This window comes from Penicillium roqueforti (assembly GCF_015533775.1).
Source record: "Penicillium roqueforti strain LCP96 04111 chromosome Unknown scaffold_02, whole genome shotgun sequence".
NCBI classification, from domain to species: domain Eukaryota; kingdom Fungi; phylum Ascomycota; class Eurotiomycetes; order Eurotiales; family Aspergillaceae; genus Penicillium; species Penicillium roqueforti.
In genome coordinates, this window is record NW_024067566.1 from 1,818,595 (window position 1) to 1,830,287 (window position 11,693).

The following is an 11,693-nucleotide window of genomic DNA, read 5'->3' on the forward strand; positions in this document are numbered from 1 at the left end:
TAATGGCATCATTTAGTTCCCGCCGTGGTCTCTGTATGGATCAGATCACTCGGTGCCTTTCGTGTAATGAAATCATAAACAGGCAAGAAAACAAGCAGAACAGGTATGTAGCCGAACCCTCAAGGGGTTAAGGTTTCCGGGCCGATCCTAGCAAAACCAAATGTGTCATTGCATTCGCTGAGAACGGTTCTTCCACGGTTATTGCTGGACGGTTGCAATTGATAACATAAGAACAACCATGGATCCATCTACGGGTGTGATGTAGGATAGATGCGGGGAAGCTGCGCACTTTTCAGAACCAGATCCATCGGCATCTCCATGGGCCTTGCGCCGCCAAATCTAAATCATTAACTACCAGGGATTGTATGTCGTAGGTTTAAGATGGCACACAATTAAATAAAAATGAGGTGAAGATGACGCTGTAGTGGGCCACAACCCAACCCAGATAGTTCAATTTGAATGAAATGACTTTAGTTGAAACATGGAATTGCCGCACCATATCTCCCTTGTGGCCTTCCAAACCCCGGACACTAAGAGTCCCACGGGGAATTAAGGTTGCATTGATATGCGGGGACGGCATTCATCTGTCCCCACATCCCGCTCTGCCGCTATGATCTCATTATCTACATCTCGGGACAGATGCTGTATAAACCATGGGACCGTCCCAAAAATAGTTGTCAACCAGACGATCATTAGGATTCCGCCGCGGTTCGCTTGATTGTGACTTCTAGTACTTCCGCGTCTTGAGGCAAGTCGGCCCCATCGTCATTGTTGTCGAAATATAATCTCCACAGATCCTGGCTATTCTCCACACCAACCACCTCAGATATCTTCTCGTCGTCCGGAACCCGCACGGCCAGCCAACCTTCCCAGCCCTCTAGTGTGATCCGCTCTTCATCTTGTGTCCAATCGAAAGGGCCACATATGTTTCCTTCGCTATCCTGTTTCCCTCCCCATCGTAGCTCATGGGTCTGCAAATCAACATAAACCCAACGTAGAGTTGGAGGCGTTTCGCCTGTGATGGTCACAAACCCCGATGTGTTATCAGGGGGGAAATCCGGATGTTGGTAGAAGGAACCATTTAGTGGGACAAGCTGTGAATCGGTAGATTTGGTGATGTACATCTAGATTGTGGTCAGTGATAGGCAGACTCGATTTCGGCCAGCGCATATGCAAGGGATAATAAAATATAAATCAATCGGTCGTATGGGAACTGACGTGCCTTTTTATCCGCGCCCAAGTATACTCTCGCATTATGAATTGCCAGGCTTTGGGGCAGTAATCCATTTGAGGGCATGCATTGGACTGAAAGGTAACAGCGCTCTTGACGCGCACTTTCCCGCCTGCGCTCTTCATGGTCCCGCGTACCCTTGGAAGCCTCGTTGACTCCAATGATGGTTGGGACCATCGCGGTCATCAGGAAAATGCCAAATACCATCTTAGTTCAAGGTATTATGCAGTGGCTTCGTTTAGTATGAACATTGGTTGTACTCGTAAGTTGTTTCTGGCCTTTCGACGAAGTTTCCAGCAATGTACTCTAGCTAGCTATGCCTTGCACATACTGTGGCAAGATGGCTTCTAAAGCCGTCGATCTATTTGACGTAAGGAAGAATTGATCAAAGTTTATCTTTTTTGATTCATAGCGGCAACAATTCCCGCTACCCTACACCAGGACCTAGTCGTCAACGAGAGGTTAAGGTTCTCATTCTGCAAACGGCTGGTTGTGTCCTAGGAGTTGAAGAAACCATGGATATGTGACCATATCATGCTTTCAATATCTCTAGGGTTCAGAAAATTAGTTCATAGACTAATACTGATGAGTGTCATTGACTCTCTGCCTTCTTACCATGAAGGGTACTATGAGGAGATATATATCGCAGGGGCTTTCTCCTCAAAAAATTACTACGCAAGCAATAATCAAGAACAACTATTACTACAGCCTAAGCAGTAAGTTTTATGCTCAAAATCTTCAACCTTTTAACGCATGGTTCAACAACGAATTTCGAATTTCTGATATTTTTCTCCAGTTCTTACCCTGTGGAAGCAAATTACGAGAAAATATGGGAGACCCTGTCCCAGCGTTAAGGTATATCAAATCCCAGTTTATACTTTATACCCTCATACTACTATTTTCTATGCAACAACACCCTCGTTTACCGGTCCCGGAGGCTAACCAGGCATTCAAACGGTGCAGTGCCGCCCCTGCCCTTGGTAAAGGAAAGCGTAGGGGCCGCGAGGGATCAGAAACCTCATCTTCGACCAATGACCCAATTGAGGATCTGGTGGAACCTGACACTCTGGCTAATGGAATTCCCCTGATTGGACCTGGCGCCGCCCGTGAACTTGACAGAAGAAGAAAAGATGACAACGAAGTGAAGAAGGACAATGATAAGGGTAGCCTGAACATCAAAATCCACCTGGACTTGCATGCCAAGGTGAAGTTGGATTTGGAGGCTGACATATATGGAGATATTGTGATTGGGCTACTGTGATGGAGAGCGTTGCGGGTTGTTGTTACTTATCAATGCGTTAGTTAATTAAATGGTGGATATACCGCCACTAGGCAATTTCAACTGTGAATCTCGATCACAGGACTTCTTCCATAATCTTTGATCGTACTTTTTAAGAAGGAAAGCCACAACGAAGGTGGGCGTCTATGTTTATCCTCTTGCTAGTTTGACTGTGAAGTGCAATATGTATGATCCTATAAATGCCTGGTTCTACAGGCTTGTTTGCTAGTTTGCTTACTAGCTCCAGCAACCTAAAGACCGCCGAAGAGAACTCAAATATAGGAAGAGCTCTGCAAGCTCGGCTACAACGGCAGTGCATCAGTGAGGCATGATTTAAATCCTCTAAGTGCACATTTCGGGCTATATATCGAAACAATTGGTCGCTTGGTTGGTAGAAGTTGGCGAACTGTGAGTTGGAGTAAGTTATTACAGATAGGGCATTCGGATATGAGAAGAGAAATGTATGTAGTGAAGAGGGGACCCTGCCACGGGGGACAGGGGCACCGACAGCCTTGTCTGCAAAACAGGTGTGAGAGCAGAGACGACGAGCGCAACGATCGGTAACTTACCGTGTATAATTGCGGAGCGAAGCAAAGCAATTAAATCATAACCTCGTGTGCATTCCACGTGACCAGGTCTTTTCATTAGTTTTAATGCGGTGAAGAAGTAGCCGGCTAACTTTGGCAGAATAACCCAACCGGCAGAATAAATAGCTAGGGAGTGGTCAAACACCACCAAGACCTTTTTAGGATATGCCATGGAGCATTTTTAGTCTAGCGGTATTGAGAAAGCAACGCTGAAAAGGGGGCTTCCCTTCTCGAACTCAAGTTATTGAACTAGAACTGCAACACGATATACATACTTTATCCTGCAAAATGGTAACATCTAACAAATCCTGTGACTGGTGCTCGACAGATAGGACAGGTCTCTGGTGATTTGAGATTTCCTGCGCATAAATCGCAGACCATATGTCCACATAGAATTGTCACCCAGCGATCTGGCTGCATATGATGATGTATCGACCACTTCAATACCTAGGTGATTGAATTACCTTGGAAGAGGGACTTTTGGCGGCGATTGGGCAAGAAAAGATCACTTCCAAATGGCGTACAAAGCTTGATCTCACCCGGGGCTCTTTCTTGGATTCTTCCCTTTACGTGAATCACAGGCTCACACAACACCAATCAGCCATCCCGACGGTACCGAGTACCACTTCAAATCTCCACGATGGCGTCCCAACACATTCGGGTAGCCACGCCCTCCAGAGACGCCATCCTCGAATCCCTCGTCGAAAATGTCCGCGCCTTCAATGCGCGTCTACCGCCAGGACGCGACAAGATCGTCTTTGGCGCGTGCGAGCTCGAGGCGGAATGCCGCTGCTTCTCAACCGGCCTGGCGCGCCCCTCCCGTGTAGGGAGCAGCCCGCCGAGTTTGAGACCGTCAACGGCCACTTTTCAGCCCAAATGCACGCTTTCTTCAACGCACTGCACGACCTCGAGGACATGGCAGACAAACCGTCCTCGGACGACCTAGACCTCTGCCGCCCAGACGAATGCCTTCGGCCCGTCATATGCGTTTCTAACCAGTCCGAACCCTATCTAGACTGCTTGCACCGCACCTTCTACACTCGCTGTCTTACCGTCCAGAACCCGGACAGCCTGCCCTGCCTCAAACGCGTCACTCACACTCAACTGCGCATCCTCCCCGACCGGGATCCTACCTTTCACCTAATCAACATACGGCCTGTCTCCTTACGTATACCTCTCGACCTCGCTACCTACCTCCCTCAACTCCGCGAGCTGGCCTGCCCCTGGCTATAGGAGTGCCTTCCCGTTGCCTTTATAGCTAAGGCACTGTGTATAATTTCCCGTGTCTGGGTAAGTCCTTGGCGCGATGACCGCGCTGAGTTTGCGTGGGCTATACGTTATACTATACCCTTATGGCCGTCCTCCCTTACTAAGGTCTATCTCTGGTTCTGGAGACCTAGCTCCTATTAGCACGAGGTAGACTAAGTAACGTAGATACCTAACCTTACTGGTATATTATCATTGTCCTCGACTAACGAGTTTAAAGGTATGAACCTTATGTCTCTTAGCGTTTGCCTCGTCTCTGCAACGGGAAAATATGCCCGCCCTTTGAGACGCTGAGCTATTTACGTGGCTTAGGTGGCGGCCCTCCAAGGAGAGGGCGAAGGAGTATGAAGGGAGTGATAACGTGCCTCCCACTTCGTATGAGGAGGAGATGGTTATGCGATGGGGGGTGAGATACGAGGCGCCTGCCGTTGGAGGAGATGGGAAGGGGAAAGTGACATGGCAGGTCGGTGAGGACTGGAGGCCGGAGGACGGAGTCATCAAGGCGTTTGAGGACCTTGTGGGGGGAGACGGGGAGAACATGGAGTGGAAAGCGTTTGAGTCTTTGGAAGAAAGGGAGCAGGATCCGGAGGACTGTTAGGAAAGAATCTCAGCCATTCAACCCAAATGACCCCCCTCCCTCGAATCGTCCATTCTACCGACATTTTCGATCGGCACTCGCGGTCAGAGAATCGTGAGTTCGATCCGAGCCTCCCTATTAGCGCCTCAACAAGAGAGAACTTCGGTTCTCAAACAGATAAGTCTCAGACCGTGGATTCAAATATCCTCCGGCATGAACGAACAGCCAGCGATGGGGACGATCTGTGCGACTCTAATAGCCCATAAGGAAGGGAGAATACCCGTTACCAGGTCAAAAATTTCCCGACAAATAGTATCGTCCGCCCCCTTTGTTCAAATAAACACAAACAAGGACCAGCAGGCTTAGAGATCATCCAATACAATCCAAACTATATATGCAGTGCATCAGGGAGAAGAACATATGGAGGGGAGACGCGAGATAGATGGCTATCTAAACTGGAACAATTCCTTGAGAAAATCCCGTCTCTAGAAAGTTGGACTTATGATCAAGGGCTGTCTCGTGATCAAGTTTTGGGTCTGAGATGCAGAAAAGTACTTGGAATAGCGGATCATACTCATACATCGATTTGTCAGGACACGGAAGCCTGGTCACGACGACTTGAAGGGGATAGCATCATTCCAGTTTTGCACCATGATCGCGATCTCACTATGAATGTGAGCGAACAAGAAGAGAGCTATCACAAAGTTGCATGCTTTCCAGAGCTCATCTTTATGTCATTGTGTGCGGCTGCGTCCCAGACAAGTGAGAATACAGCCAGTGTTTACGAAGCGATGCGCTTATACAAGAACACAAATCCTCGGGAAAAGCACTCGAAGAAGCTTATACGTGGCGCAATTTGGGCAAATCGCTCGATCTTCGCTTTAGCAGAGACTACATGGGGCCCGGAGTGCTCGAATGCATTCTTATTTGGCAAGTATAATATTTCAGATTTGGCTTTTATGCAAGAGCTAATCGCTTCAAGCCGGAGAATCTGTCTCCTCCTTTGCCCGATACGCGGAGTATGTCAAAAAGCGGCAAGAGGTGAGCACTAAAACGGAAAGAGAAAGGTCTCGAGTGCCAGGCATTATCCGGTACATATGCGTATGCGTGTGTTTAATTAACGAGAAGGAAGAAAACTCCAAGCAGATTTGCGATGAAAAGGACAACTGGTTTTGTTCAGGTGATACTGTTTTGTATGGCTTCAAATGTTCAGACCAAGACAAGCAACTGGACAGAAAACGATACCGAGCCATGGGTGATATATGAAAAAAGCAGCACGCCGGGACACCTTGATGCGAATATGTTCGTTCTCTTCGTTCTCTTCATTCTTCTCGGTTCTCCTAGTCAAATCCTCAAGCTCGGTTCAATAGCCAGCAGTCATAACCCCCATCCCATGATCCAGCAAGCTGCTCGAAGCAACATAGCTAAACCCACCGAAAGGATTACTCTCAGCAGCGAAGTCGTCGTCATCCGCGCCCTTTCCAGCTGGGAAATCCTGTCCCTTACTATAGTACTCATCAAAGCCGCCGGCAGTGACCGTCGGGCTAAGCGGGAGATGGGTGAAATCAGCGGAGAAGTTCTCGGCGAGTGCGGGGTCCGTGACGATAGGCTGGATAGGCGGGTCGAGCTCGCGGCGCTCAAGAGCAGCCCAGTCGATTTTGCGGAAGAAGCGGTGCTTCTTGATTATCTGCAGGTCCTTCTGCATGTGGTAGCCGAGGCGCTTGGAGGGTTCTTTGCGGAGTAGACGGGTAAGAAGGTCCTTTGCGTCGGGCCCCAGGAAGTAGGGGAGCGTGAGCTTTTGTTTGACAATCTTCTCTTGTAACTTTGCGTGGTTGTTTCCGCGGAACGGAGGTGAGCCGGTGAGGAGGTCGTAGCCCAGTGCGCCGAGGGACCACCAGTCGCATGCTTTTCCGTACGGCTTGCCTTGGATCACTTCTGGCGCCATGTAGTCGATTGTGCCGAGGAGAGAGTTGCAGCGGTCGTCGTCGCTAAGCGCGATCTTGCTGAGCCCGAAATCGGTTAGGAGGAGGTGGCCTTGCGAGTCTAGGAGGCAGTTCTCGGGCTTCAGGTCGCGGTAGAGAACGCCGACGTTCTGGTGTAGGTGTGCTAGTGCAAGTACCATCTCTGCCATATAGAAGGCTGCCGTATCTTCTTCGAACATGCGTTCCATGGCTAGGTGGTGGAAGAGTTCGCCGCCTTGCGCGTACTCCAGGATCAAGTAAAGCTTCTCGTGGTCTTGGAATGCATAGAATAGCTTGACGACAAAGGGGTGGCGGTTGACACTTTCCAGGATTGTGCGCTCCGTCTTGGTCTGCTCGACTAGCTTTTTGTGAACAGTGAGGGAGGCCTTCCGGAATTGTTTCTGAGCGTAGAGCTTGCCCGTGACGACGTGGCGCACCAGTAACACAGTTCCGAATGAGCCCTTGCCTAGACAAAGGAGAGGCACAAAGTCCTCCGCTGTCATCTTGCGGCACAGTTGACTACGCAACTCCGCAGTCATACCTGGGACATCCGCCTTGCGATCGTCCAGTATCTCTGGTTGAACAGCGTCGGAACTAACAAAGTCCTGATCCAGAGGGATTTCATAGCTAGTCAAGATTTCAGTGTGGTCGCTATCGGAGTAAAAACTGGCAACACTGGGGGTCTTGGAGACAAGTCCGCCCAGGCCAGCTGTGTCGTCAGACAGACTCAAAGTGTTAAGTTGAAGCTTCAACGCGCTGACCCCATGGCCTGTGGATGCCTGTATCAGTGGGCTAGCGCCGCCAAGCGCAGTTGGAGGGCAAGAGGGAGCACGTGAGCTCGCGGCGGAAAAGTCCGATTCCTCGTCGCCGGATGCCAGAGGGGTGAAACCGCGAACAGTTGCGCACGCCGGCCCGAATTGGTTCTTCTTCTTCTTCCGTTTTTGCTTCGGCAACATGTTCTCATTGAGAGTCTGGTTTGTATATCCATTGAATCCCTTGGTTGTCTGCTCTGGAGGTGATATGCCCATGTGTGCATTATGGCGACGGTGATTGGCTGGGATGTCAATGGCGGACTGTTCGCTGTCGGCTTGCGGAGCGAACACGTCCCCGACCGACCAGTCGTCAGAAGGCATTATGCTTTTGCTATAATAGCTCCGCGAGGGAAGCGAAATAATTTAGGCGAAAGCGCCGGCAATAACCGCAGGGTCAATAATTGACCTTGCGCGGTTGTAAAGAACGGTAGCAAGGTATTCAGAATACCTATTTTGCAGTCGCTGTTCACATAGAGAAACCCGGTTAGCCTCGATCGTCTCAATCTTAGATATCAACTGTAAAGAATGAATAGACGGGTGGGTGAGGGTTTTCACGCCCCCACTAATTATCGCCAAGGTAAAAGTAAAAATAACAAAAATAAAATAAAATCGGAAATGAAAGGCCGATCAAGGAGACGTACTTCAACTTGCGGAATTTATTCACCAAAGCACGGTTTTGCTTCAATGTCCGAACTAGTCAATAGACCAGCCTCGAATCTCTCGAGCAGGTTTACCGTCCGCCCTTCTTCAGGACGGACCTAGGACCCCTAGCCAAGTCACCTCGCTGGCCGAAAAGTCGAAGGCCAAGGTGAAAGCAGAAAGCGCTGGGTTTGTCGCGTTCGAGATGTCAGGAGGCGAGTTTAGAAGGGATGGATATAGATCAAGGTTGGCTAGGGAGCCAGTAAGCGAAATCAAAGCGAGCGAAGACGAAGGTACAGATAGGCACATAGAGGACGAGGATTTTGGTAAATAGAGATTAACAGTCTTTCTTCCCCGGGAAGTGAAACAAAGCAAGAAAAGAGCGAGATCGTGCAGAAATTCGGATTTCGCGCAGATCCGGGGGCTAAGCGACTAGTCCCAATTTGGATTTCACGTGTCAGATGCTGACATTAGCATGATCTTATTGGATTTATATGTTGGTATTGTCTTGATATGTCTTGATATTACAGTCTTTTTACTTTGACTAGCCCTCGATATCTTGCCAAGTGAGACAAGCCTCAATATTACAGCCACCAACTCGCATGACTGTCGATCTGCATACTGCAGCCTCCTGTGTAACATGAACCCCTTCACAGCCCTAATGGCTATTGAAGAAATCCTTCGAGCGAGTAATCTCCACACCAGACCGCTGGACAAAAGCAAGAGCACTTGGCTTTTCCACCTTAACCGTCACATGCTCATTGCCAAAGTCGACAGTCACAATGCGAGCAATGAAAGTGGCCAAAGACTCCACAGACTGGAAATCAGTCTGATCAACCTTCTATAATATCAAAATATGTCAGCAAATAAGACCCCAGAAAAATATACCAACAAATGCCCAGAGAGATAGAACCATACCTCAGCCACAGCCCGCGTCACAGCCTGGTAAGTATCAACAACAGCCGACCCCCAAGCAAGCTGCCCAGGACCCTGGAACGTAAGACCAACAACCACAGCCTGTTTCTCCAGCCTCTCATGAGGATTCACACCGAGGATAGCATAGCACCTAATACCCTCGATGCGGAACTCCTCCTCGAGAACCACCAAATCGCGCGCCTCCCCACCAGCACCCTCCTTCCCGAGCGCAATAACCCCCCGATACCGGAGCCCCTCATCCGCGCGCAACAAAGCCTTAGGCAAATGCAGCAGCACTTCGCACTCCCCATACGCCGCCGAGATAGGGTTCGGCTGCTTCTCCGCCGTAGCAGCCGACGTCGTCTCCAACAGACCTAGTCCGGCGTCCGCGACAACGCCCGCGACCACGCGCAGATCCTGGCCTAGGCCGCGGCTATGCATGTCCTCACGGCGCGTCCCCTCCAGACTGATCAATCGCTGCGACGGGTGCGATGCGGACGAGGTGTTTACGCCCATGTTGCGCACGTCGCTTTCTAGTCGGCGGAAGAGCTTGCCATAGTCGAGGGTTAGGGAGACGTTGTCGGTTTCCGCGGCTGTGATTATTGAGGAGTAGGAGAGCTTGAGGGTTGCAGTGCAGGGTTGTGATTTTCCCTGGCGGTGCCAGGCTTCTGGGGCACAGGGGAGGGGGAGCTCGATGTCGCGGAGACGGACGCTGTCGAGCACATCTGGGCGGGGTGGGAGTTGGATGGGTCGGTCGGTCATGATTGTATTTGTGTTGGTGGTTTAAGGAGGAGATGGTTAATGCGAAATTATCAACAATATTAATTAGATCAAGGGAAACTGAGAGGGGAGGTTTTTTTTTGGCGGGGCACCCGTGGATGGTTGTAGATCATGACGGTAGAATCCACACGGGCATTTCCGTTTTATTTGTCGCAGAATCATAGATTAGATGGAGACTATCGGTAGTATTATGGGATATTGTTTGTATTTTTGTTCACTACACGTGCTAGAATTGGTTTGGTGGAGATTGTGATAATATATATCTGGTAATATATATCTGGGTTTAACATGGCTCCGTACCCAAATTTAGATACTAGGACGTTACGAATCGAGAACCCGGAATATTACAACAGGAGAAACCAACCAACTAAAGGAAAAGATTAAGATTTTCGGATGCTAACACACATACGATAGTCCGGGGCTAACAAGACAGACCAATAGCGATAACCGCCTAGCCTCCAGCCACCCTAAAGCTACCAGGGAAGAAAGAAAAGATTGAGCACTCGCGCTGTCCAGTCGTCAGGAAGAAAGAAAAGCACCCGGCCGCAAGAACGCTGAACGGAACCTCGGCAGGTGAAAAAGAATCATGACACCATGAAATCAGTACGAGACGTTGCGGGTATTTGGCGAAGGAGGTCAACAAAAAAATGATGGTAGAACGGAAGAATATGCAATAAATCCAATCAACGAAGACCCGGCGCCATCTACCAGTAGCGAGGACGGTCGTAAGGCACATACTCGCCTCTTGGTGGAGAGCGAGGACGACCATAACCCCGGGCAGCTAGGTAGGGATCATCATAGTGGCGAGGGGGTGGGGGAGGCCGGGCCTCGTAGGGGTCTTCGTAGGGACGACGTGGGGGTGGGTAGTCTTCCATCCGAGGGCGAGGGGGAGTCCGGCGGGCATAGCCATCCCGTTCATAGTAGGGATCGCGGCGGATAGGAATCGGCGACCGCTCACGGTAGTGCTCCCGCGGACTGTAGCCACGTGGGGGAGGGATCCGGCGGTCGTACTCCTCCATGGGGGCAGGGTAGGGGCGACGTGGTGGGGAACGGGACCGGTATGGGTCACGAACGGGGCGTTCCTCAAAGTTCTGAATCTGGGATTTGGTGAGAGGGGGTTCCTCTAGGTCCGAGCCAGGTTGGACGCTTACATCGGCGACACAAGATACGACGGAGCCCTTGAACTCTCGCTGGTCCAGTTTCTCCACGGCGGTCTTCAGGTCGTTGGCGGTTTCAAATTCCACAAACCTTGTTCAAATGTCAATGGATTGGAAGGGTCTCGGAATACAATGGTTCACCCACCCTCTGCCCTGTTCTCGGCCAGTTTCAGAGTAAACAACGTCCAGTCCAGACTGGCGGGCGAAGTCTTTCAAGTCCTATTGAATGTATGGTGAGTCCAGGTCCAGGAAAGGTATGTCCGGTAAATGTGGTGAGAGAAAATGTAAGCACTCCCATGTCCAGTCCGAGGGGGTGTATCCAGAATGGCCATCTTATATATCCAAAAGTCCCAAGAAAGGTTCCATGGGTCTGACAAGGTGTGGTGAGTATGCAAGGATTAAGGAGCAATTCTTAAATCTCAAGGTAAAAGAAAAAGCTATAGAAGCATTTCTCGGTTATCAAGAGAGGAATGATAATGGATTAGTACT

General features: G+C 50.0%; 5 protein-coding genes across 5 annotated transcripts; 1 reads left to right on the forward strand and 4 right to left on the reverse strand.

The window, feature by feature from the left end:
* Positions 1–692: 692 nt before the first annotated feature.
* LCP9604111_2164 (uncharacterized protein) lies at positions 693–1,408 on the reverse strand (the record flags this gene model as incomplete). The annotated part of the gene is made up of 2 exons (XM_039069611.1): positions 693–1,124; positions 1,223–1,408. 2 exons carry the CDS (start codon positions 1,406–1,408, stop codon positions 693–695), a joined length of 618 nt encoding a protein of 205 aa, XP_038932291.1.
* A 2,329-nt stretch (positions 1,409–3,737) lies between these two features.
* Positions 3,738–4,330, forward strand: LCP9604111_2165 (uncharacterized protein; the record flags this gene model as incomplete). Its single annotated transcript, XM_039069612.1, has 2 exons — positions 3,738–3,862; positions 3,925–4,330. The coding sequence occupies 2 exons, from the start codon at positions 3,738–3,740 to the stop codon at positions 4,328–4,330; spliced, it is 531 nt and encodes a 176-aa protein (XP_038932292.1).
* A 1,973-nt stretch (positions 4,331–6,303) lies between these two features.
* On the reverse strand, positions 6,304–8,661 carry LCP9604111_2166 (AGC family serine/threonine-protein kinase; the record flags this gene model as incomplete). The annotated part of the gene is made up of 4 exons (XM_039069613.1): positions 6,304–8,044; positions 8,101–8,175; positions 8,355–8,406; positions 8,472–8,661. 4 exons carry the CDS (start codon positions 8,659–8,661, stop codon positions 6,304–6,306), a joined length of 2,058 nt encoding a protein of 685 aa, XP_038932293.1.
* Positions 8,662–9,010: 349 nt separating this feature from the next.
* On the reverse strand, positions 9,011–10,029 carry LCP9604111_2167 (dihydroneopterin aldolase family protein; the record flags this gene model as incomplete). Its single annotated transcript, XM_039069614.1, has 2 exons — positions 9,011–9,193; positions 9,271–10,029. 2 exons carry the CDS (start codon positions 10,027–10,029, stop codon positions 9,011–9,013), a joined length of 942 nt encoding a protein of 313 aa, XP_038932294.1.
* A 722-nt stretch (positions 10,030–10,751) lies between these two features.
* Positions 10,752–11,502, reverse strand: LCP9604111_2168 (uncharacterized protein; the record flags this gene model as incomplete). Its single annotated transcript, XM_039069615.1, has 4 exons — positions 10,752–11,144; positions 11,199–11,295; positions 11,350–11,423; positions 11,497–11,502. The coding sequence occupies 4 exons, from the start codon at positions 11,500–11,502 to the stop codon at positions 10,752–10,754; spliced, it is 570 nt and encodes a 189-aa protein (XP_038932295.1).
* Positions 11,503–11,693: the final 191 nt, after the last annotated feature.